Source organism: Mycteria americana, chromosome 8, assembly GCF_035582795.1.
Source record: "Mycteria americana isolate JAX WOST 10 ecotype Jacksonville Zoo and Gardens chromosome 8, USCA_MyAme_1.0, whole genome shotgun sequence".
Lineage (NCBI taxonomy): Eukaryota > Metazoa > Chordata > Aves > Ciconiiformes > Ciconiidae > Mycteria > Mycteria americana.
In genome coordinates, this window is record NC_134372.1 from 42801590 (window position 1) to 42826753 (window position 25164).

At 41.8% G+C, this 25164-nt stretch overlaps 1 protein-coding gene across 1 annotated transcript in view; it reads left to right on the forward strand.

Moving 5' to 3' along the window:
* Positions 1 to 1144: 1144 nt before the first annotated feature.
* VAT1L (vesicle amine transport 1 like) overlaps positions 1145 to 25164 on the forward strand; it is a 64238-nt gene continuing 40218 nt past the window's right edge. The window contains exons 1-4 of the mRNA XM_075510857.1: positions 1145 to 1546; positions 8177 to 8306; positions 12345 to 12560; positions 23630 to 23772. Coding sequence (XP_075366972.1) covers positions 1317 to 1546; positions 8177 to 8306; positions 12345 to 12560; positions 23630 to 23772 — 719 coding nt within the window. The 5' untranslated portion in view covers positions 1145 to 1316. The remainder of the gene's footprint in view (positions 1547 to 8176; positions 8307 to 12344; positions 12561 to 23629; positions 23773 to 25164) is intronic.

The window sequence follows — 25164 nt, forward strand, 5'->3', positions numbered from 1 at the left end:
GTCTGCAGGAATGCTCGCTATACACACAGCATGCTGCAATGAATTTTGAAACTCCATAAATACATGCATAATTTTAGGCATGTAAGATGTGGCTTTATTTAGAGCGAGGGGCCATCAACAACAATCTGATGCAGGCATCTAATACTGAACTCAGCAGACAAAATTTAGACAGCTATGGAACCACAGCTAGCGATCCCCCCAAATCCACATTCAGCTGTCATAGGTGAGGCTGCAGGCACCCACCCTCATTAACTCAGAGCTAAGTGGCTGATGCCTGAGCCTCGTTAGGGCCCCCAAACCAGGCCAGTCCCAGGATGCTCCAGCTGGTGGGTGTCTTACAGTACACCCTGCGCTCACATTAAAGGATTAAGGTCCCTGCAGAAACCAGCAAACACTGGCATCGACCACCAGGAAGAGACCTGTTGTGTAAAGGCTTAAATGTTCATTACAGCAGAGTTTCAAGCTTGGGCCTCTTGCTTGCAAGTGTGTGTGTGTGTGTGTCAGTTGTGAGGCTACTGCCTGCCTGTATGATTTTCTGACCCTAAGAGTATTCACTTTGTTGGCCCTGAGAACAGTTTCGGGACAAGGAATGGGGAAGGAGTGACTTTGCACACCCGGTTCCCCAGCGATGACCAAGACCTGGGCGCCTTAAGTGGAGACTGAAGCCATGATGCCATGAGGTGTGGGGCACGGAGGGGACGAGGGTGTTGGAGGGAGGCCAGTCTGATCAGACTACCTTCACCCGGCCCCAGCTTGCACACCAAGCTCCTCGGGGGGCTTCGGGCTGTACCCAGGCCTAAGATGAAAGCATCGGGGGGATTTTTCGGCTTTGCCTCGCAGGGGCGTGGAAGCACCTCCAGCAGCGGACCCCTGCTCGGTGGGGAGGAGGGCGAGAGGTAGGGCGGCGGCTGCAGGCTCCCACCTGCGCTCCCGTTCGCGGGCCCGGCCCGTGAGGAGAGGAGCCAGGCTGCCTCCGGAGGGGGGGGTGCCGCCCGCAGCCTCGGCAGCCCCTCGCCCAGGAGCGAGCGCCGGGCCCGTCCGAGGCCGCCTCGGGGGACCGCCCGCCCCGCCCGGCCGCAGGGTGCGATTTTCGGCACGGCGGCGGCGCCGGGCGCTGCCCCCTCCTCTCGCTCCGGCGGCCGGGCTAGGACAGGGGACCGGCGGGGCGGCGGATGGCGCTGCGCAGCTAGTCGGTGCATTGCGGCGGGCGGGCGGACCGCCGTGCCGCTCCGCGCCGCGCCCGCGGCCATTCCACTCGGCGGCACCGCGCCTCGCACAGGAGCAGCCGGCGGGAGCCGCGCCGCCGCAGCCCCGCCATGGCCAAGGAGGGAGCGCAGCGAGCGGAGGAGACGGAGCAGATGATCGAGAAGGAGGGCGGCAAGGAAGCCGCCGAGGGCAGCGTCGCCGGCAGCCTGCGTTCTGGGGACACGAAGGAGATGAGAGCCGTGGTGCTGTCCGCTTTCGGGGGGCTCAACAAGCTCCGCGTGTCCAAGAAAGCCATGCCGGAGCCGCAGGAGGGGGAGCTGAAGATCCGCGTCAAAGCCTGGTCCAGTATCGCCTCGCGCCCTCTCCTTCCCTCCGGGGCGGCCGAGGGGCCGCAGCCCCGCGGGGGGCGGGCGGGTGCGGGCTCCCCTCAGGCGGGCGGGAGGCCGGGGGTCCCCCCGCGCACCCGCGTCGCGCCAGCCGCCTCTCGCCGCGCTGGCGGCTTCGCCCTGCGGCGGGGCTCGCCTGGCCTCGGAGGGGGGCCGGGGGCGGCGGGCGGGGGCTCCCGGCGGGCCGGGGTGCGGGTGTGAGCCCCGCAGCCTCCCCTCCCGCTGCCCGGGGCGGGCGGGCGGGCGGCTGTTGCGCGAAGTTCCCTCACTTGTGGCTTCCCCCTCGGTGGGGAGCCCCGCTCCGAGCTGCCTCTGCTGCTTCCTGCCCCGCTGCCGCCAGGTACCGACTGTTCCCCGCGGCAGCACCTGGGAAGCCCACCCCGGGGTCGGGGCTGAGCTCCGAGTCACTGGGTACCAGACAGGCGTGGAGTAAAGCCGGGGTTTGTGTGCTGTCAGCAGCAGCTATGAAGGGGAAAAAAAAAAAAAAAGTAATTGACTTTGGCGGTACCAGCAGGGAGAAATGGGGAGAAAAACCTGGCCAACTGTGTTCAGGGTTTTGTTGTTTTCTTTCTGAGAAATGTGGATGCCAGCTTGCGTGTGTTGCTCAGCACCTGTCCCTTTCCCTTCTGATACTAGCTGTTATTTTTCTCCTGGGAATCACTTACTTCAGTGATCATAATTTGTCTTTGGAGCTGGTGTGACAGCGTAGCTGGAGCTGAGGATAACTTACCAGTGTTTAATTCCTGTGCCCAGTTGACAAGTGGCTAGCAATCTGGTAGCGTCCTGAAACGAGCTATCCTAGAAGGCTCATTCTTTTTTGCCCAGACAATTGAAGCAGACTGTTCTTCCTACATAGCTGGTTCTCAGTGCACATGTTCCTTCATGAAAATAGGATTATTTTTTTAAGTGATAGAAGCAACATTAGGGTCTTATGACACAACTTGATGTGTACCAAAGACCAAATTAATTTCACCTCAGCGGGGATTTGTTATCTTTTGTTGTCCTCTTCTGCTATGTGAAAACATGGTGCTTCCAGAAGATAAATTCCAATGTGAAGGCCAAGTTGTTTATTTTAGAAGTAACTTGCATAAAAAATTGTACTGGTACGGAGCAGTGAGCTTGTTTTGAACAACGTATCCAGTGGATGTGCCTCAGAACTTGGAACATCCTGGTAGGTTAATGTAGCTGAATGTCTTGGCCTGTTCAGACACTGGGCTTGCCATCCTGTACTTAAAGGGGATCACAAGGTTTGTGACCTCTGCGAGTATTCCCCACCACGACCCCAAGGTGTTGCCCGTGAAAAATGGTGATATCCATCAATCCGAATGAGGACTAATAAATGAAGGACTGAGACTTTTTTTCATTCTCATTTGTTTATTTTTTTTTTTCTCTACTAGTCACAATGGGAAATGCAAGAAATTCCATGCTAGGTGAATGTAAGAAATAATGGTAGCATAGTAGCTGCTGGGTAGCTCATTTCGCTATCAAGCAGGGCTGTAACTCCATTTGAGAATAGGCTGTGTTGTTTTCTGAGTGATTTTTTTTTTTTTTTTTTCAGCCATTGAGTTAACAAAAGTTAACATGCAAAACTTAAAATGTTCTGAGCACGTGGACATATTCCTTTAAATGCCCAAGGGGTTTACAGCACTCTCCAGTACCTGTATGAATTCCACTTTCATCAAAGCAGTAGATATGTGTGTATCATAAATAGCAAGTTACCTGCAAAAGAACAGTTGGTTGTAAAATACAAATATTTGGCTCTGCTACAACTACAGTTGCTTTCCAGGGTTGCATTATCACTAGTGAGCTGTGCAAGTTGCACGCTTGCTGTTTGACATCAGCATACCCGCTCAACTGCTTCGGAGTTACTGCCAGGTTGCACAATACCACGTGTGTTTCGGAAGCTTCCCTTCATGCCAGAGGAGCCTGTAGGCTGTATAGCATCCGCTTGTCGTTCCTGGCTGGAAATGGCCATAGGGCTGAAACGTGATCAGGTCACCAAAGCGTGCTTCCAAACAAGGCAAAATCAATTTGCTGATCTTCTTGACCCGAGTTTGTCAATACAGAGTATCGATCAGGATGATGACGGGCTTGCAGTCTAGTCTGGGAGACTGAGAAAAATGCCTGTTGGCTTTGCCCAGTGTAGTATGCACGTGTTAATGCATGCCGTGCTGAACACACCAAAGATGGGCTGCTCTAGTAAGACACATGGATGACAAATAATATATTTAGTTGAATTAGTTTTGCAGCTGACCACAATTATAGATGATGATTATTTTTCTTCATCAACTCGTGGAGAAAAATAATCTTTATTTTAAGAAGAATGCGTGCATGCATGATGGATAGTATGTATCGGTAAAAAGTGCAAGTTCTATATAGTCTCTGCATTCACTGGGGGATGAAACCAGTTGAATCATATGTATACACCAGTTAAATCATATGTATATGTTTTGTAGTATGGTACTATAAATGGAGGAGATGGAGGATATGTTGCCGTTAGCACTAAGCCAGATGAATAATTCTTTTGAAGGTCTGGAATATCAATGATCCAATTGAAAATGTGTCAGCTGAGATGAGTCATGTGTTAGCCTCATTCAGTGACTAAGAAATGGAACAGCCATCGATGTCCAAGCTGAGTCACAGCTTCTGCATATTTCCTGAAATAATTTTTGATTGATAATGATGGAGCAGTTGAAATTGCTGTATTTGTTTGTATTGTAATTTGCAGTCTGCAGAACACTAGTGTACATGTTGTTTAAAAGCGCAGACAAGTAGCTAGAACAAACCAAAACAGTATTTCACATAGGGTGTGTGAATAAGAAATGGTGTCCCATAATTACCTCCCTTTATTTTTCTTTTCTCTGTTATAATTATTTCTTCCTTGTGCCGCTAGACATGTGCGTCATGAGGAATGAGGCAGAAGTGACCCTTCTGACTCTGTGACTGTGAGATAACAAGATTTTAAAAAACTGGTAGCAAATAAAAGAAATCCCAAGTATAGCGGAGCAGCGGACAATGTATCAGTTTTGTTCTTAAAGGCAGTCTTGTTCGTATGCTGTGGGTGTTTCTGGATAAAAAGGATGAGATCTGATAATTTTAAACCTTTCTGGGTTTTTTTGTTTGTTGTTGATTTTTTTTTTTTAAAGATTGTCAGGCAATTCGCTAGCTAGGGGTAAGAGGAGGGATTTTAAGAATGTAAAACTTAGCGGTCCTCTTATTTACGCTGTTGTGTTTCATTAACTTCAGTAATTCATTTCAGTGGAGTCTTACAGTGAAATAAGAAAGACAGATCAAAAGCAGCACCTCTCCAAACCAAAGTGTGAAGGATGGTCTGCATGATGCAGTATTTTGCAGTGGAAGGTATTGGGCATGCTCGAGTGCATGGGACAGAGCAAGGAGAACCAAGTTGACCTGTGCTGGTCTGATGGTAAAAGAAGTCTAGAATACGGTTTTCTGTCTGCAGGGCTTTCCACACTTAAAAAAAAAAGAAAATAAAAATGCAGCAAAGCTAAACCACAAGTATAGAAAATAATATTCAAGATCCTCAAAATTGGTGTTAAGGCAGAGCACTGCAGACTTAGAAAGTCAGATTCAAAGATACTTCCATGTTTGATAAACTCTGCCTCCAGAGGTGCACAGGTAATTCAGTCTATGCAGTTCACACCAATATCCCTGCTCTTTCACAGGAAGGTTCTTGCAGAACCCCTATGTCAATGTATTGATCTTGGTAATTCCTATCCTTCCCTGTCTTTATTTGCATCCAACTCTTGATTTAGGATTAAAAACACACAACTGCAAGAAGCTGTGCACTTTTTGTCACTGGATCTCTTTGCATTTACACTTCTCCCTCTGCTTATGCCCTTACTTAAAGTTCAGGAGTCACTTTCTCTGGCTAATACACCAGAACAGGCTATGCTGTTTTATACTGATACTAGAAATAAATTGTGCTTAGTCTCTAAAACCATCACTCTGCATGAGACATATTTTCTTGTGATATTCTGTGCAGCCAAACTTCCGTTTTCCTGTGTCTGCTGTAGGTTGAATCTCAACGAAGGACTTGAAAAGGTTGGGTGTCTTGGAAGTGGTTACTAAACTAGCCATTCATCTTTGGTCCTTCCAGGTTATTCAAGGGGAAAAAAAAATAAAATTGCTGATTTTACCATATAACATAATTGTGCTTTCAGGTCTATTGATGTTGATAAGGCTTGTTCAAATTTGGCAGGTAAAATAAAACAACTTATTTCTGTCCTTGTTTGAAAGTGGAGAAGAATGGAAGCAAATGTGTGTAATAGGGATGTGACAACATGTAGACATATAGGAGATTAAAGATGAAGTGAATGAAGAGGAGACTCTCTGGAAAGTGACTAGAAATGATTAGAAATGCTGATCAACACTCTGTTCCAGCTAGTAATTAAAATGATAAAAACATGTGACTTAGGTATTACGTACCTTGTGCAGTGTTTTTTCTCTCCTTATCGCACCTGTTCTAGCATCAAGTCTTGTAAGTTCATTGTAATAGAGATGAACTCTCTATTTTATTTAATATTGCTGCCTTTTATTGAGGATAAAGACAGACAAAAGAGAAATGGAACTAGAACAGAACTAAATTGGTAGTATTATGTTGTTAGATGCAAAACTGTATATGTGCCCTTTCAAAAATTGTCTGACAAGTTATTTAGTAAGAATGTTTCTAGAAAGAGCTGCAGTAATGCATTTGTTATCATACGTCATTATCAAATAGCTATGGTCTTTGCCATATCCATCTGTCTGCTTGTTGCCTACTTGTTAGGACATCATGGTGTGTGTTCCTACACAGGTTTCCACATCACAATTCTGCCTCCAGCTGCCCTTTCTTGCAGGAGTGTAGAAAAAGTTAACTTTTTGTAAAATGCTCACAGTGTGGAAAGGTGTATTCAAAAGATCATCACTGAAGTTAATGTACACAGACAATGGTTGCTACCGTCTATGTTGTGGGGTTTTTGGTTTTGTGGTGGAGTTTTGTTGTTTGTTATTCTCCCCCCCCCCATGGTGACACCTTGCAAGCATTTTGTTGCTTGGAATTTCTCTTTCATTATCAACATTACAGTGGTGACACAGGAGGTGGTCTCAGGCACTGGATAAGAAGTGGCCTTTCCAAAATAATTTCAAAGCTCCCAACTTAATTGTGCCAAACCCCTCCTAACCTTCCATATGGTTAATGTTATGAGCTTTGTGTATGAGCATGTTGGGGTCTTTTTTTTGTTTGGTATTTTTTATTTTTAATTTTTCTCCTGAGTTTGCCAAGCTAGATTGTCAAAGTCATGTTTTTCAAAAATAATCTATAATCTTGCTTTTACAGAGCTATAAGTTGTGTGTTCAGGTTGCTCTTAAATCCTCCACCACAATTACAAATATTTACATTTGGTGGATTCCCCCCCCCCCCAGTGACCTACATCTCATGAATGCTGTCTTGTTTTTGTGCTTATGCTGTGTGTCTACTCCGTCTTTTTGTTTGTTGGGTCTGTTCAGTCTGTTTGTGTCTTGATTAGTATCTGACTAAAGCTCTATCTTATAAATTCTTGTGCACATCAGTAATTTTATGTATCCAAGCAGTTGCTGGTATCATATGCATGAGTAGGACTGGCTGTGTGCATAGCTATCATAGAGTCGGGGGAGTTAGTATGCAGCAATTTCAGCTAACAATAAATACAGGGCTGTGTTTTGGAACAATGGATTAATGCTGAAGCATATTTTAGCTAGTTAGGAGTTTTAGAAGTTTTAACTATGTGTGGCATTTGTGCCAGTAATCAGTATATACGCATAGTAGATAAACGGTACCTTTTTTAGTTGGTGGTTTTTTTTTTTTTTGTGGCTGCCTAGCAAACCACAAAATTTTACTTAATAATATAAAAAACAAAGCAAAGATGTTTCAAGTTTTCTGCAATATTGGGAGTACAGGGGAAGACCTGTATTTTTTCTGAGCAGCAATCCTGAGGGCTCCAAATACCTAAATAACCTTTGCAAAACTGTACAGAAGTGATCTGGGAGGAACAGTTTTAAAACAGCAGCCTATCCGATACTTAATAAGTTAATGTCAAGGTTTGGACTCTTGCCTGGGATGAACACAATGTTCATTCCTGGAGTCACATCAGAGGTTAGGACAGTTACATCAGGTTGCTCTTGGCCCAAAACATCTATAATGTGTGAGGTTTGGGGTTTTCTTCTTAAATTGAACTGGGTTTACTTGCCAGCTAGTAATGCATTCATAGAAATCATAATGTTTCACTGTACTGGATTTTTAAATGCCCTTTGTGAATTTCTACATGTGACTCCTAAACAGTCTTGTAAGCTCTGGGGCTAATGACAGATGTGGTTGCCTTGCATGTGTACTCTTCTGCCCAAGGTCTGCACAGCACGGGGTAAAGTCAGTCTGTTCCACGCATGAAGAATGTGAATGTCTGCTGGGTCCCTCTTATGCTGTGGAGCCCAGCTTTTTAATGCTGCCCTGACATTTTCTGGCTTTCCCATCACTCAGGTCAAGTTTTTCTCCTCTGCTTTGATCTATGGTAATAGTCTTGACTTTATTTTTTTCCTGTGTCTTGCAGTGGTTTGAACTTTATTGATTTGATGGTGCGACAGGGGAATATCGACAACCCTCCTAAGACACCACTTGTTCCTGGGTTTGAATGTTCTGGAATTGTAGAAGCTCTTGGAGATAGCGTGAAAGGATTTGAGGTAATATTTTCTTTATTTACAGAGCAAGACTAAATAATCACCAGTTCACTGAGTATGTTGTCCCTAATCCCTTCTGTTCTGCCAGTGACAGCAGCCTTCACCACCCTGTTGAGATTTGAAAGGTCAATTTTTCCTTGCTGCTTCCTAAGCATGAGAATGACCTCTTGAATTAGTTTCTAAAGCCACCACTGTCAGCTCCTTCAAATCCTTCCTGAAGAGTCACTTGTGCCATGTGCATATCCTGATGGCTAAGTAGGAACTGGAAAGCATGACTGGTGTGCTTTAAGAAAGTAAAAGAAATTGAGTTAACTTGTTAAGTTTCTTTTCTTGGCCATGTTTGCTATCATTGTTGCACGGGCTTTGAGGAACAGAACACTGCTGATTCTAATTCCAACTTTTGATCTTGAGTTAATGAGACCCCCATCTACAATAAGCATTGCTTCTTACAACCATGTGCATTCATGAGACGCAGATAAAATTGGGACCCTGATTCTGGGTATGTGACTTATTCTCGTCACTCAGCAAAAGGATCTACTTCACCTAACAGAATAGTGATAAATGCCAAATAGTTAATGTTTATAATAAAGCTTTCATAACTGGTTGGCATTATGTACTCTTCGGTATCTCTTATTACATATAAACAGCATTCTGTCCTACCTCCTATTCCATTATTGATGTTAAACATCTATATTCCCTCCAATCCTGCACTTTATTTCTTAAGTAGATAGGATTGATGTGCATTAACTCAGTTTTTATTTCAAAATTTTTCTATGTTAGCTATTTGCTGAGTCAGTCATGTCATCAAGTAATTGCATTTTCTGAATTCTTATTGTATCTTGATCTTAAGAAGGCAATTACCTAAAATATTTTTATTTAAAGGTAACATTTTTGCTCTTCTAGAAGAGCTGTAAAATTTCTCAGTTGAGTAAAGATAATGGCCAATTTAGTTTCTGGTAGGGCCTCAGTGATGAGCTCTTCTTAGGACATTTCTCTGCCTTCCCCCTCCTGCCTCACCTCTGCTTTGAAACAAGTCATAATCTTCCAATGCTTTTTGTGACAAACAATAACTTTGTTTGAAAAACTCTATTGCTTCAGTTGTTCCACTCTAGTATCTGTGTTTCATAGTTATGCTCCATACCAAATAATATTCTGTGAAAGGTGTGTAGAAAGTCTCTGCTCTAGATCAGTATTCTCAGTTTAACAGTTGTTGCTATTTTCAAAGGGCATCATGAGGCTACAGCATTTGGTACTTGTTTGAATAACATTGCACCTGACTGAATATACTGGGTCTCTTTTAAAGTTATATCTTTGTTCTGACTATAGAACATGTTTGTACTCTGGTGTACTCCCTGAAATTGAAACAAGCCGTGGTATTTTATTTTTTGCATATAATCTGCATAGCCATGGTAGTGTTTGAGTGATCTGGAAGAAGGGTTGACACTCAGAATAACTGCTGTGCACAGGTATGAACCCATCGACAGGAGAACGTACCGTGAGGAAGGTGCAAGAACATTCTGTCAGTTTCTTTATGGATTTCTTGCACAGAATAGGAGCACGCCAGATGCTTGTTGTCTCCTTGACATATGCTGTTACCACTGTCCATAGGATGGCAGGAATGGCAAAGATTGCACCCTACATCTTCTGACCTTCTTTCCCTTTGTAGGTCTCTTCCAGTTCAAGTCACGTTAAAGTTGTGGGGATTTCATGCTCTGGAAAAATGTGTCTTACTGGCCCTTAGTCTGTACTGCCTGAGATACTGCCAGCCGCTTATTGTCTTCATTTGCTGTGATTGTGTTATCGTTTGACAAATGACAGCATTGAATGGCAGTCCATTTTGGCAGCGATGTGTAAGAACATATTTTACATTGAAAGAAAGCCTTTTTTAATGGAATAATGGTGTAAATGCCTATTCCTTCTCCCATTAAAAGAAAAAGCTGATTTCTACTGAGCTCAAATGTATCGGGCCTGATTTCTCTCTAGTTGTGGGAATGATTCTCAGGAGCTATGGCCTAATCTGACATGATGACTAGGCACTGTACAGTGTTTGTAGTAAAACATGGTATTTATTATTACTAAGAAACCCCTTGGGAATCACCAAGAGGGACTTCTCTGCATTCTTTTTGTAATAATTTACGTTTGTTTGCAAGCATATAGGACATATTAACATCTTCACTAATTAATCCTAGCAGACTTTAGATTTTAGACGCTTCTCTAACAGCAAAAGGGAACGACAGAGTGGTTACCAGTGAGGCGTTGTTAATTTGAATGTGTTTTTCAAAAGGAGGAGGCATTTTGGTGAAATTGGAATGACAGTTCTGTTTCAGCATTCTCATTCTAAAAGAGTCAAACCCTTCAGAACTGTCAGCAGCACCTTGGCTTTTAGCAAGCCTGCAATATCCCAAAGCCAAAGTGATGACAAGTACTTGGGAGACCAAGATGTGCTTGTGCTATAAACGTTTGCCTGAAGGTACAAGTGTTGTGCTTTACTCCATTGCTGTGGAATATAGTTGAAATAGTCCAAGAACAACCTGTAGTATTTCTAAAGCATTAGTGGGTAGTAGTAGAATGTAAGATAGAGAATATCAGGCAGGTAAGCAAAGGTATTTTAGAGGGACAGCTTCTGTTAGTTTTAACTAAAAACATGAAGTCCTGAAGTTTGATGCTATCCTGCCTTATTACTTATACTGTGGCTCCATTGAAGAGCTCCTTTCATGGTTAAGGGTGCTATATTTGTTGGTGTATTATAGAAAGGCAAAGAGGTCTAAGACAAGATAAAAGATGCGTAGGGGCTGCTGGGGACAAGCCATTATCGAGCGTTTGTAGGAGTCTTGCCTATGAAGGTTTCAATATATATTCGCCAAACGTTTGCTCGCTGTGGTTCTCCCTAGTAGCCCCAGTAGACGAATTTCTACTTTGTGAGTGTTGCTTTCCAAGTCTGGTTGTACCCCTGCAGGAGCGTCAGAGCTCCAGTTGCCTTGTTATTATTCTTGTCTGTCCATGGGGAGTCACTATCTCCATTTTAAGAAAGTGAAGTTGCGATGAAGGCTGTTGTACACACATATGAATTTGGTGTGCCTGGACCTCTGCAAGGTTCCTAGGAGCAACCAACTGTATCTAATATTAACGTAAAATCTTTATTTCTTCATAGTGAAATACCCTTTCACTACTATATATTTTCCAAAGAAATGGAGTATAGAAATGTTGCATTTGAAGAGAATATTTCATTGCTCCTTTAAATCCTGTCAAATTCACTTTGTAGGCTTAGTAGTGCCTCAGAATCCAGAGGTATATTTTTGATGTTTAAGGTGGCTTATTTGAAGTTGCAGGATCAAATGCTGCTCTGACACATGGCTGTAGAAATGACAATCATGGAAATGTTTTAGTAGAATCTGTTATTAAGGTAATAAAAATAGAGAGTGGATACAGATGGTGTTATCTTCTAAATGAGTGGTTTCCAAACCCTTTCATGTGCTCTATCTACCAGAGTACAAGGCCTCCCCTTCTCAATCCACAGAGAGTAAAAGTAGCTCTAAATTAGTGTGAAGACTGAGAAAGCAAAGTGAGAATTATCTTAGGTGTACTTTTATTTATTCCATGCATCTCATCAATATAATTATAATCCTTTTTCCCTTTTTTTTTTTTTCTTTTTTTCTGTAAGCAAATTTCCTGGTTATTAGTAAGAATGCTGTTTTCATTGTTTACAGCCCCATTTGTTATTTAGGAGCTCTGCTAGCAAAAGATGATCTGTATTAGTGATGATGGAAGACTGCTCCATCAGAGAAACTGTGTAGCAAAAAAGAAGAGGTGGCTTAACTTTGTTTGGATATTTTTGTTAAATTCAACTTTTTAAATAAATACAAGTAAAAAATGGTAAAAGCCCAAAGCTGAGCAGCTTAACTGCTTTTTTGCTAAAGATGTAGAGCACCGTTACCTTCACAGTCAGTCAGTCACCCACAGCTTGAACAGGGAGAGTTGCAGGCCTTACAAGTTGCTCTCTACAGTCTCAACTGTACCCATTGTTTTCTTCCTTGTTTGTAGATTGGAGACAGAGTCATGGCTTTTGTAAACTACAATGCATGGGCTGAAGTAGTATGTACCCCAGTAGAATTTGTCTACAAGATCCCAGATGACATGAGTTTTTCTGAAGCTGCTGCGTTTCCCATGAACTTTGTAACTGCCTACATGATGCTCTTTGAAGTTGCTAACCTAAGAGAAGGCATGTCTGTGCTGGTTCATTCGGCAGGAGGTGGGGTGGTAAGTTGGAACTTTTCTTACTTTCTTTTCTTAAAGTAACTGAAGCAGTCTGATGCGTATTGATTTCTGAAATGAGACAGACCCTGCAGTTTGATTCGATATCAGACTTCCCTACATGAGGGACTGCGGTGGGAGGAACTGCATTTGTTTTCCCATCAAAACACTGATGTGAATGGTTGACAGGAGCTTTTGGTGAAATAAAAATGTTCTGACAATAAACTCTACCCAAAACCCCCTCCAAAATCCCCTAATTGGTTGTCAGAGATCAAGGAGCAAGCGTTGTCCCAAACATTGCATTCCTGAACTTATGCACCTTGTACTTCTATATAAAAGAAGGCTGTAATGAAAGTCATAAATAAATCGACTCCCTGCACAAGGTATTTGTAGGTAACCATAGTCCTCCTTGCAGTAAATGGCCCTCTTGGAATACTCCTGCAAATACCATGTGCAAGTGTGTGTGATGCTTTCTCTGTGAAAGCCTTTTTTTTTTCTTTTTTTTCCTTTGTTGTAGAGGGATTGAAAGCAATTAAAAGCATTATCACGCCAACCCTGAGGAAAATATACAAATGCTGAATTTGGGTCAGTGGTGGCTGCTGCATGTCATAGTTTGGATCATTAGTAAGGCGGTGTTGCGTTGCATGAGCAAAGCAACAGTAGGATGAATTTGGTGGAATACTAGGCTACACAATGAAATAAAAAGTCAGCATTTTGTGTACTGGTTCCTTGAACTATCTTTTAGGAAAATCTCTCTCTTTTGGAAAGTATTTAAGCTTGTGCAAAATATTAAGACACTGACAGGGGAGTTTGTTTACATTTGAAATTATGCAGTCCTTTTCCATAAGAGAGATTTTATGACCTGAGAACATTAGCAGATTTTAGCCTTTCAAATTGGAGTACCTCTTCTATTTTCCTGTTATGCCTGATTTATGCTAAATTAATATTCTGTTGTCTACTGAGGTCTGGTGGGCAGCCCCAAACATCTTGTCCCTAATTCTATGCCCTTAGACCTTCTTTCAGGTTCTCATATAAAAGAAGGCTGTAATCAAAGGAATAAATCATGAGTTCCCTGTACTAAGTATTTTTAGCTAACGATAATCCTTCTTGCAGTAAATGGTCCTCTTGGAATACTTCTGTAAATGAAAGGAATTTATAATCGTATTATGCTTCGGCACAGTACAACCTAGAGCGTTATGGCTGACACTATTGTTCTTTAATATTAAATCTTTTCATGTGGAATTTAGGACTGTTAAAGCAACATGAGGCCACACATTCAGGGGGACTGTATATTCTACAGGAACTGAAGGCTCAGCTTTAGCTGTAAGGCTGTTTGTCCAGCTGACACTATACAGACCCAGGCTGAGCATACAGAATTAGCAAAAAACCCAAAAGCAATTCCTGCGCATCTGCATGTGTCTAGAGAAAATGAACTCCTCCTCTTTATTAAGATAAAGCGTCCTTGCTAAATTTATTTATTTCTTTCTCTCTTCCTTTTTCTAACCTCACTCGCCTCTGTTATTTTTTCCTTCTCTCCCTGAAGCAGTGTTAATGCTCTACCAACTCTCACGTAGTCGTCTTCACTAGCATCCAACCTCTGTGCTGGGCCGTTCCTGTAAGAAGCTGCTGGCTTCCTCTCTTTTATCGCAGATGCTCAAAGAGCAGCTTTTGACTGGTCCTCTGCCGTGGCTGCTTGTGGACCTTCTCTGAGAGAAGCTAAAGGATGGGTCCTGGTTGGCTGCCAGGAGAACAAGGAGAAACCAGATCCATCACGTGCTAAGTAGTTAAATAAAACAGAGTTTTTTAGGGAAGACCGGAGATGCAGGAAGAACAGCCAAGTTGGCCAATAACTGATACAGGACAGTGTATGATCCAGGGGGGAGTGTACATAAGAGGGAAATGGGGCTGGCTGGCCTGCAAGGCAGGATGCTGATCGCTGTGTCACCGGGGAGAATGCCTCATGCAGTTGTTCCTTGTTAGGGAAGAGCATGTATAGCTAGAATTGGAAAGGAAAGCCTTTTCCCATTGCTTGATAGCTCTTACAGGTAAAATATCACTCTGGAGATGCATGGAATTTTTTCCTTTCTGCTAACTAGACATAAAGATTTCAGAGGGTTCTGTATTACTCTTTAAATCGCTCTAATAATCTGTCTGTTAATCCTTTGAAAAGTTTAACAGCCTCAGTCGAACAAATCACTCTCACAAAGTTCTTGGTCAATAAAACGGAAAACTGGCACTGAAATCACTATGGGAAGAGGTATTTTTTGTGCTGTTGCTTTAATAGATAGAAGGCCCATTCCCACTTTGAGCAAGTAGGAAACCTGTCCACTTTGTTTCTAAATGTCATAGAAATTCCAGAATGCTTCAATGAGACAATAGGCTCCCTGTGGGACTAGACGTTTGTAATTGTTCCTTTCTCATTATGCAAGATCATTATTTTAGCTGCTTCAGGCAGTTTATGAAAAAGAGCTTGTTGCTTCAAAAATGTTTGTGAGGTTCTTTGTTCTGGCTCCTCAGTCCCCTTTAGGAGGATCCTGCAGCTTTTTCAATAAATTGAGTCAGGGAAAATTCTCTAGGACCTTTACTTATGTATTGCCTCAGTTTATTTATGTGGCCTTATTTTTGTTTATAGATATTTTTGGTAGTGAGGTAACTATAGCAATTGTCTTCCCATCTGTTCCTGGGCTATGATTAGTGTGTGATGGTATCCGTTAATGTCTGACAAGATCCTTTAGATAAGTCAGTTTACTTCTTTCCAGAAGTTCCAGGGACATCCGAAGAGGATGTAGAGAAAAAGGAAATGTACCACGATAATTTATCTTGAAAAAAGTCTCGCGTACCTGTCTCTCTGTTACAGAGGCTTGAATCCTGTTCCATATACCAAATGAGTACCCGTCCTGCCGCCCACTCAACTGAATGGGCAGGGCATCATGCGATCTTCCCTGTTCATGGTAGGAAACATGTCTAGTTGTAGGGAAGCACCTTGTCTCTCTGAGCCTGGAGGAGAGAGGTGGACACTCACAAACTGCTTCTGACACTGTTGGTATATTGTAGCCTTCCATCTGAAGAGGAGGACCTGCTGCAGTGCATAGAAAGGGGGTTTGAAAGGAGAGATTGTATTTGCTTTTGTTTGCTAGGGCCAGCTTGTTGATTTTGATTGTTTGGAAAGGGGGCTGCTTTGCGGGTTAGTTTGGTTTTCCTGTCTCTTTTTTTTTTTCCCCCTTGAGATAGGGGCGGTGAAGAGAGAGTGATTGTCGGCTCTCAACCTGGACAGTGAATTAAGCTGGAGAAATTTCAGGGGCCTTCTAGGAAAGCATGGTACAGGCTTATAGTTGCATTGCATGATTCAATCAGACTTCAACGAGAAATTAATACCTTGCAAAGCATTCTGTTATCATTGCTCGAGCTGCTGCTGACCAAGACCTAGCAAGGACAACGGTTGTCATACACTCCCTTTCAGGCCTCTGCTTGGCAGGACACTTAACACTTCTGCTTAAACCCTTATATTGAGTAGCAGGGCAGTTCGATAACTGACAAAAGATATAATTGTGTAATACAAATAGAGTTTAAATGCTTAAAGCTACAGAAATGTTGAAGTGTCCTTCTGAACTGATTGCTAAAATAAGGAGAAAGTCAGCTAACAATGGACTTCAAAAAACTTCCTATTATCCGTACGTAGAAACAAATGCTCAGAAATATGAGTTTGCAAGAACATATCACTTACTGTAGGACATATATTGGCCTATCTTAACTGTAAAATGCTGTAATTAATGTTTGAAATGACTGTAAGACAATGGTGGAGTAGCTCCCTTCACAAATGTACTCCCACGTCTTTTTTTCAAGTGAAGCAAAGTGGTGATTGAAGAAAATACACTGAGGAAAACTGAGCAGTAGCATGCACCCCGCTGGGACTGATCTGCTGTATGAAGCAATTAGTTCTTTAAAATGAAGACTGTTTAAGTTGGTGCATTCAGTGCAAGTCACAGCACAGGCTTGTATGAGATTATAAAGTTGCTCTTAAAATTATTGATGTAAACTGTATCCTGGATTAGTTGAATTAGTATAAATACAGGACTGTTGTATTAAAAACAAACAAACAAACAAACAAAAGCAAAAAAACTTAGGCTCTTCTTTTCTAGCTTTAATAAATCCAGCCTCTATCTCTGATATCTACCTGGAAAATGAATTCTTCCAGGGATTTAGATTTGTGAGAGTCAGCCATTATGCCCATTTGCTTATTTGTATGCTCTTTATGTACTTCCTAGTCTGAATATTTAGAGCAAAAGACTTTGGTCATTTAGGAAGATTGTGTAAAGAACTTCGATTTCATCACTTAACCCCTCAGACACATGGCAGAATTATTAGCCAATTCTTTAGCATTTCGATCCTACAGATGCTAAAATTAAGCTGCCTTTCATGCAGGAGCATCAGTTGCTATCCTGAAGCTGTGATCTGACCTTCCCTTTCAGGCTCAGCAGCAGAGGAAGTGGAAGCAGAGTAAGTTACAGATGCAGCTCTCGTGTTTGAATTTGAAGGGTAAATCTGACTTGGCAACAGATTCAGGTCATCCTGGCAGGATTGGTTACTGCTTGGCAGGAACCCTCTTTTTTATTGTGTCTCCCCTGCATAAGTTGCAAATATTTGAGGATGTGTTCCAAACTGGATCACTGAAGTGGTGATATTTTATCTGACAAAGAACTGGCACTCCTTAGTAAATCTAGTCACCCGCTATAACAGGCAGCATATAGGAACCCTTTCAAGAGAATGATCACATTTCTTCTTAAAAAAATACCTGTGTGTTTATCCCTTCAAATTCTCTCTGCTCTGTCTCGCTTGGGGAGAAATCTTTCTCAATTTCCAGACTTCATTTGTGGCCAGTTAATGTATCTTTGTTCTTCTACTGATGTTGTCCATTAATTAAAATTAGCTATTCTTTCCTCTTGGGGCACTTCTTTCAGATCTTTTTGGTAGGATGTGTATGAGTTTATGGCTAGAACAAGCTCAAAATCAAATCTCTCCTTGGCCTGTATTTTTCAGGCTGAAAGCAGGTTTGTTTGTTCATATCCCTTTTTTGTAAGGTCAGATGTCTTTTTCCTTGATCATTCTACAGACACTGGTCCAGGCAGATACATACATATTTCCTGGACTCTGAGCTGGTTGGCAGCAAAGCAGCAGTAAGCTGGTATGAAAGCCAGAGCCTTTTAAAATAGGTCTCGCAGCATCCCTGATCCTTTTAAACATTGTATGGGTAGACTGAATTTAGGTCTGTCTGCACTTAGCAGGTAGGAGCACATTAAATAGCACTCTTGTGTTTGAGTCAGTCCTTCCTGAATGTGAATAATTAGAATTTACTCCACTCTTCTGATGATCCCGACCAGCATACTGTACCATGGCATTAATACTTCCCACTTTGCTGAAATCTTCACCTGATACCTCCCAGGACTGCACTTGCTATTTTCATATTAGCAGTTCATAGCTGTTCTGCATTTGATGAAGTGCTTTGCTCTTTACTTCATCTCCAGCAGCCAAGGAAGGGAATAAATCAGCTCACACAGAGCTCTATGTAACCAGGTCTAGGCTGCTTTAAATACCCAAGCTACCTCACTTAAAGCCAGACAGGGTATCTGGGCGCTGAGCTGCCCTGTGCCACTGAATGCCTCTAACGCAATGGATGTGTGCTCCCTCAGCAGCTCAGGAGAGTCCCAGTGCCATGCCTGAGTGTATTTCCAGACACTGCCTCAGAGCATAATCTGTTAATCAAACACAAAAGCCTGGCGAGTCATACACAAAAAGCAATTTCCCTGACCAAAGCAGGCTGTAGTCTCTGAAGGCCTTTATTTTGCCTCTCGAAGCCCTGCAGTAAGCCCTGCACTCCCCAGAGGACGTGTCCTCTTCCTGAATCCCCTGCTGAGTCATGTCACAGACAGGCAGCGCTTAACTCTTCCTTGGCTGTTCTACCTTTTCAGATAGAGCTTATATCCTCTGCGCAAGGATCTCAGCTGGGGTATGTTGTCGTAGCTCCACTAAACTGAAGATGAGTTATACCAGATGGGGATTCAGCCCTGAGTTTTGGATGCACCTCAGCTGCACAGTTTTGCAAGGGGGTAGGAAAAAAACCACACCCTGCTAATTGTTGCAGAAAATAAGAGATTTTGAGGGTAAAAGAGATCATTATCTCATGGTGACTCTTTCTTCCCCTCCCTCTACTCCAAAACTTATTTGTGGTGCACTGAGTGTAGCAGATGCTGCCTTACGCTTGTTCAGGAATTACGTTTTAGTTTGTCCACTCTGCAGTGTTCATCTTCGTGTTTGGTTTCCAATTTCCTCTGCCGTAATTGGAAAAATGACACCTTCAGGAGATGAGTGTTGTGTATCTGACTTCTCCTAACACCAGAGAAAAGTTTTCCTTGATGCCAGGAGATGAGTAGATGTCTTCTCTTGCCATTTTCTTACTATGTTTGTGTACTTTGTACCACCTTCAGATATGGTTATGTGGCATCAAAGCATTTTGGAAATGTCAATTCTCCTCACGTTTGGTTCCAGACAGGTTTCTTGTGCAAGATTAAGTCTGAATGATTTTTTTTTTTTAAACTGCTGTAGCACCTTTGCTGCAAAAATATATCCTAGAAATGATAATTTCTTACGGATGCTATTGGTTCTAATAGATGTAGTTTTGCAGGGTGGTATCTATTAGATGGTTTGTTCTCTCCTGCTATAAAGCTGGGCTCAGTTTACATAATAGCAAAAAAGATGCTTTCTTGAAAGTATACTGATCTATAACTGCTGTAATTCAGTGCACAGACTGAGGGCTGGCTTGTGCCATTAGGTCAGACCCTTTCAGAAATCCACTAACTTATACCCCTTATTTATATTTCATCCAATGTTAAGTTAGTATTAATAAGCTAATTAGATTAGTAAGTTTTCTTCTGTTCGTGCTTTCTATATTGATTTTTAAATGCTAATGACTTTTTTTTTTACTCTGAAATTGTTTAAATGCAAAGAACAGTCTATTTCATTTTTACTTCTTAAACATCTACTTTTCTGTTCTTTTATGTGATTATCTCAGTATGAGAAGTTTCCAATCCTGCAAGTTTAAAGCTGGGTTTTAAAGCAAAGGAATGTAAAGAAATCTCAATCTTTTTACTGGATCTGAAACTGCTATAAGCATATCCATTTATAATAAATTCTGTAATAATCGTATATGTAGATTAGGTTCAACATACTGGTTTTATAAATTGACAGGATACCTTGAAAAGGAATCCATCAAACAGACTTTGAAGCTAAAGAGACACAAGACTTCTATGCTAAGTCCGGTATTAGGAGTCATGCTTCATTTCCACAGAATGATTTAATCCAAGTTATTAATTTCTTTGAGGACTCACTGTGTGGAGTTCTGCATGATAAGTAGTATATAAAACATATATATTTTAAAGGAGATTAATTCCATTTTAAGACAATATTTTGTAACCATGTCTATCCCTTCAGTGAAGCAATTGATCAGTTTTTGCAAAGACTGCTAAATCCTGTTAAAGTTAAAATTAAATGTCCGAGTGAGAATTATTTTTTGCTACTTATTAATTTTCCCAGGTTCAGGAAGCAAGAATCTAGTCTGTACTTATATGTAGAAATTTGCATCGTATATGAAAAATTAGATGTGTGAAGAGTTTTATTTTTCAAATCCTGCTTATCTAATTAGACACGCTGTTGGAAGGTTTTAGAGTTCGTACACTATTTCTGATAACATGGTGCCTGTTTCCATATCCACGTGGGCTCCACAGTGAAAGCTGGCAACAGAGATGATGTGGTTTTGTCTGGGCAGGGAGGAGACAGAAAGCTCTCTTGTCTGTCTACCACAAAGCAGTTTTTAGGGGGGGAATGGCTTTGGAATCCAAAAGACAGGATGGGGCTCGTGTGCCCCCGTGATCAAAGGATGCTTCCCGGTGAGAGTGTGTGGTGGGACAGGAGCCGGCATGGATACCACGCCTGCCCCTCCACGGCCCTGGGAAGAGCATGTTCTTCCTTCCAGCTGCAAAACCCTTTGTGCATACTTCATTTGTGAACTATGGACATTCTGAACACCAGGGCCTCGCATACTTGCAATTAAAATGTATAGCCCTCTAAACACTAGCTACTAATCCAGAGGTAGCTAGATGACTTGAGGGATTAGAAAAGAGACTTAAGAGTGACTTGCGTAGCTACGGTGCTGTTTTGGAGCTTAGTCGAATTCCACAGAAATTAGTGAAATGTTTGAGTTCATAGGTTGAGTTCAATTCTCCTGTTTTGGGGGGGAAAGCCTGAAAGGTCCAATATCGGCCTTTATTCAAAGATTTCTGAAATACAAATACTAAGAATACTTTGCACAAAAATAAGTAAGAGTTGACGTCAAATTAAGATCTTCAGAAAGCTGTAGAAGAATGTTTTGCGGAATTGCCTCAAAATACTTCAGTGATGTTGTTCATCCAATTATAAAAGTACTGGTCATATGAGTCAGTTTTAGGCTTTAAATATCTCCAGAAAGCTGGAAAGTATTCTGATCTGGGGTTTTAGATAAGCTTATCTCTGCAGGGGAAGGGAGGGGTGTACTACCGAGTTTGAGTCAGGAGGAGAATAGGTTGTGCACATCCTGGGGTCTTTTGTGCCTTTCTCCTATTCATCTGACTGTCAGTTTGTTAAATGTTAATCATCTTGGGCAAGATAAAAATCAACATGTTTTCTACTCTAATATTTGACCTTTTAAACATTCATGTTTTTGATTCGGGATATACTCATTATCCCTTGTCTTCCCAAGTTAGATTGAAAATGCAGAAAACTATTAGAGAATAGATCAATAATGTCAGAATTTCACTCAACTAGCGTACACTATAAAATAGTGACTTATCTAAATCGCTATGAGCGTTGGTTTTCTGGGAGACACAGAAAGTGAGAAAAGAGGATTGCTAGTGAAAATGACTAAGAAAAGGAGAGATACAAAATCCAGATTAATTTTTGTCTTGTAGTTTTATGTTACAATATTTGTGGAGGCTAAAACCTGGGCTTCAGAATGAGATGGTAAGTAGTAGAGAAATGAAGTATAAGACGAGTGAAACGTGTTCTGCTCCCCAAAGACATTACATCGTGTGAGATGAGGCCCCTCAGGAATGGATTTTCCTATGATTTCTAAGAGATTAGGGATTCCAACACAGGAAAATGGTGGGTGATTTTAAAAAGAAAAGGTCATTTATGTTTGGTATTGGATTACGAATCAGCATTCATGCCTGGGTCCTGGTATAAGTTTCTCTGAGCTGTTGGACAGGTTGTTCAATTTGCTGTGCTATTCCATTTCTCAGCTGTAAAGTAAGAATGAGAACGCATCCCTTCTCCTGCTCTCTTCTCTGTGTCTGTTGGTACCTGTCCAAAGGATCACATAGACTGTACCTTGCTGTGTAGCTATTTACTGACTAATCCAGTAGGAAACCAATCTGAAACTCCTGGATGCCACCATATATAAATAATAATATTGTTCTCTCTTGCAATGTTCAGCTCAGAGGATTGTCACTAGCAATTACCCTCAGCATTATATGTGAGGATGCCAAGAACCCCCAGGGTATGCAGGGTTATCTAATTATTCTACTGTAAATAAAACCCAAGCACTGATTACTGGTATTTACATACTAATAATCAGGGTTTCTGGTTGGAATGAACAGAAATGTGTTTATCCATGGATGATTTTACTGGTCATGCATACAGTTTGCAAATGACAATCATTTGGCCGTAAATGTAAGTAAGAATCTGCTGAATTCCATCAGACATTATTTTTAGAACGGCAGTGCCATTTCTTGCTTCTGGGCATATCTGTGTAACCGTGCTAGCTCTAGTGGAATAATGTGGCTACAGCAAGAGGCAGGATGTGGCTACCAAAAGTCTGTTTTCCATTCATTAGTGTGTTAAGAGTAAAACAAACCACCCAGGGTTGTAAAAAGACGACCTGTTAGGATCTTTTTTGAAATCTAGATGGCTCAGCATTTATGCAGTGCTTCCCTTCTTTTCTCAGCCTGATGAAATTAGAGGTTAAAACTTAGAGAAGTTAAAGCCTTCTGGGGCCCGAAGCTGGAAAGTCGAAGTACAAATTCTCTAATGCCCCAAGTCCTACCTAAACACTGACATAGCACCTGATTGACTCCACTGGATTCCTGCCTGGGCGCAGGAGGGGTATACTAGGAGAATGGTTTTCTTATACATGCTCTAGGCTGTTTTATTCCCTCTGCTGTTGATCAGTTTTGAGGTTGGGGCACTGGCCTAAGCAGACCTGTTAGTGTCACTCAAGGCTATTTCTGCATTTTGAATAATCAGTAATAATTATTGTTATTAATAAGAGGTAAACCAGATTTGCTTTACTATGCAGTATTTGTTATACCAACTTGCTGTCTCCCGCTGAAACCATAAGAAAATGTGAGTGCTTAGGAATGGTAGACTACATGCTGTCCTGGGACTGACTACACTAGACCTTCTGTATTAGGACTGCAAAAACCTGAAGCATAAAAGCTGTATCTGAGTACCACAGGAGCCAAGTACTTTTATGTTATTTGCCAGAAATTCTGTTCTGGCATCTCACCCGTGAGCAGAGAGGATTTGAATCATGTGCGGAAGCAGTCAGTGCCTTTCTGAAGTATGAAGTGCAAAGAGGACTGCTGACGTTACTCAAGGGGCTCTGGGGGAAATGCACATAGGATGCAAGTGGCAAATGAGAAATATTTCTCTAGCACTCTTTGAGTAATCATTTTTGGTGGTCCTTGTAAATTAATGCCTTTTCCCTTAAATTACACTGCCTTTGTCAAAAGAGTAAGAACAACTCTTTTCCAATACAATTTTTGATACATTAAATTACTTTTATCCCTGCAGTTGCTTTGTCTTCAGAATATCCTTTTAAGTGTATTTGTTTCCTGTGGCTGAACTGCATTGCACTGGCAAGAAATTAGTTTGGGAAGTCCTTGCACATGTTTGGTCTTGGATTTTGCTGTGTCACGAGTGAATTGTCAGCAGCAAAGTCTGTCAACCAATTTCTATATCCGTGAACTAACATAATAATGTGTTTGCAGGGTCAAGCTGTTGCTCAGCTCTGTTCAACCATTCCCAATGTTACTGTTTTTGGAACAGCTTCATCTTTCAAACATGAAGCAATCAAAGACTCAGTAACTCACCTGTTTGACAGAAATGCAGACTATGTTCAAGAAGTAAAAAGGTAATCTCTTATTTTCCTGAGTAAGAGTTGTATAGTATCTGGCAAAATACTATGAAAGACACGGGGCTGACCATATTTGTGGGAACAAATTACATTTGTGAGTTTGGGAACTGTAGTTTATTCCAGATATTCCATCTGTCCACTACAAGGGACAAGACAGCAAGCATCTCCCTATTTCTTTATAAGCTGCATAAGCTTTGTTAGTCCATGTTCATACTTGGACATCTGTTGCGAGCAAAGTAAATTAAGTGAAAAAGAATAAAGGTCTTAACAGAAGGATGTACTTTGGTATTATCTGCATATGTAGTAGCTCACTGTAATGCACTGAGTAAGATATTTTCAGTGGATCTGTAAGTTATCCATGTTTTGGAGTTCTCTGGTGTGTTTCTATCTGCCTGGGTTTTATCCTCTGCCAGGGATTGATATCAGAGCACGTGATGTCTGTTTTAATTTCAGAGCCTTAGATTTTGTTTGTTTGCGTTCAGATTAGAATCATCCTGTTGCCTTTTGAAGTCATCATGCGTGTTTCTATTTACATGCTTTCAAATACTTTGTTTTCCAATTTGTCTAACTGTTTTTAGATTGATACAGGTGGCAAAACTTCAGAATTGATAAGAAAGTCTTAGTAAAAAATGTCTTTTTGATTTTACTTGTCAGACAGATAATAATGTTTTCCCTTCATCTTGTATCTGTCAAAATACTAGATTATGTAGCTGGGCATAAAACAAGAAATTTCTCGAAGGGGCACCCCAAGGTAGTACAGTTCACAGGCTTCCTGTCAAACTTGCGCATTCCTCAGTGTGACGTGCAAAGTCTCAGAAGGTCTTTCAGTATGAGGGTTACTAGCTCTCAGAGGGCCTTCGGTCTGTAGCAGACTTTTGTCTGAGCTGTTAGCAATCCAGGCTGCTGTTGGAGGCGAAACCAGGGTGTCTTGCTCCTGTTTCTGGGGCACTCCCAAGGGCTTAAGAGAACATTTGAAATGATCCATTACAAAGGACGTTTTTATATCAAAGGAAAATTTTTCCATATGGGAATTTTCACCGGAAAAGATAGGACTTGTCCAGCAGATGACACCCCTACCATTTTCTTACAGCTCGGAAGAATTGCAGCACATTTCTTCAGCCCTTTTGATAGCTTTTCTCTTGGGGAGGTATACATACCTAAGTGTTTCGCTGCCCCTGGAAAATTGCTGCAGTGAGGTGAAGACTGAATTCTAGCAATCCCTGCTTTACAAACATTGATTCAGCAAGAAAGAGCACTTGAAAACATTAATCAGAGTTCAGCACCAACCATAATCCTAACTCTTGACAGGGGCAGCAGAAGGTCTGATCTAAGTAGGTATGTGATGTGGGAGCAGATACAACAGAAATCGGTGCTTAAAAAAAGGCATAA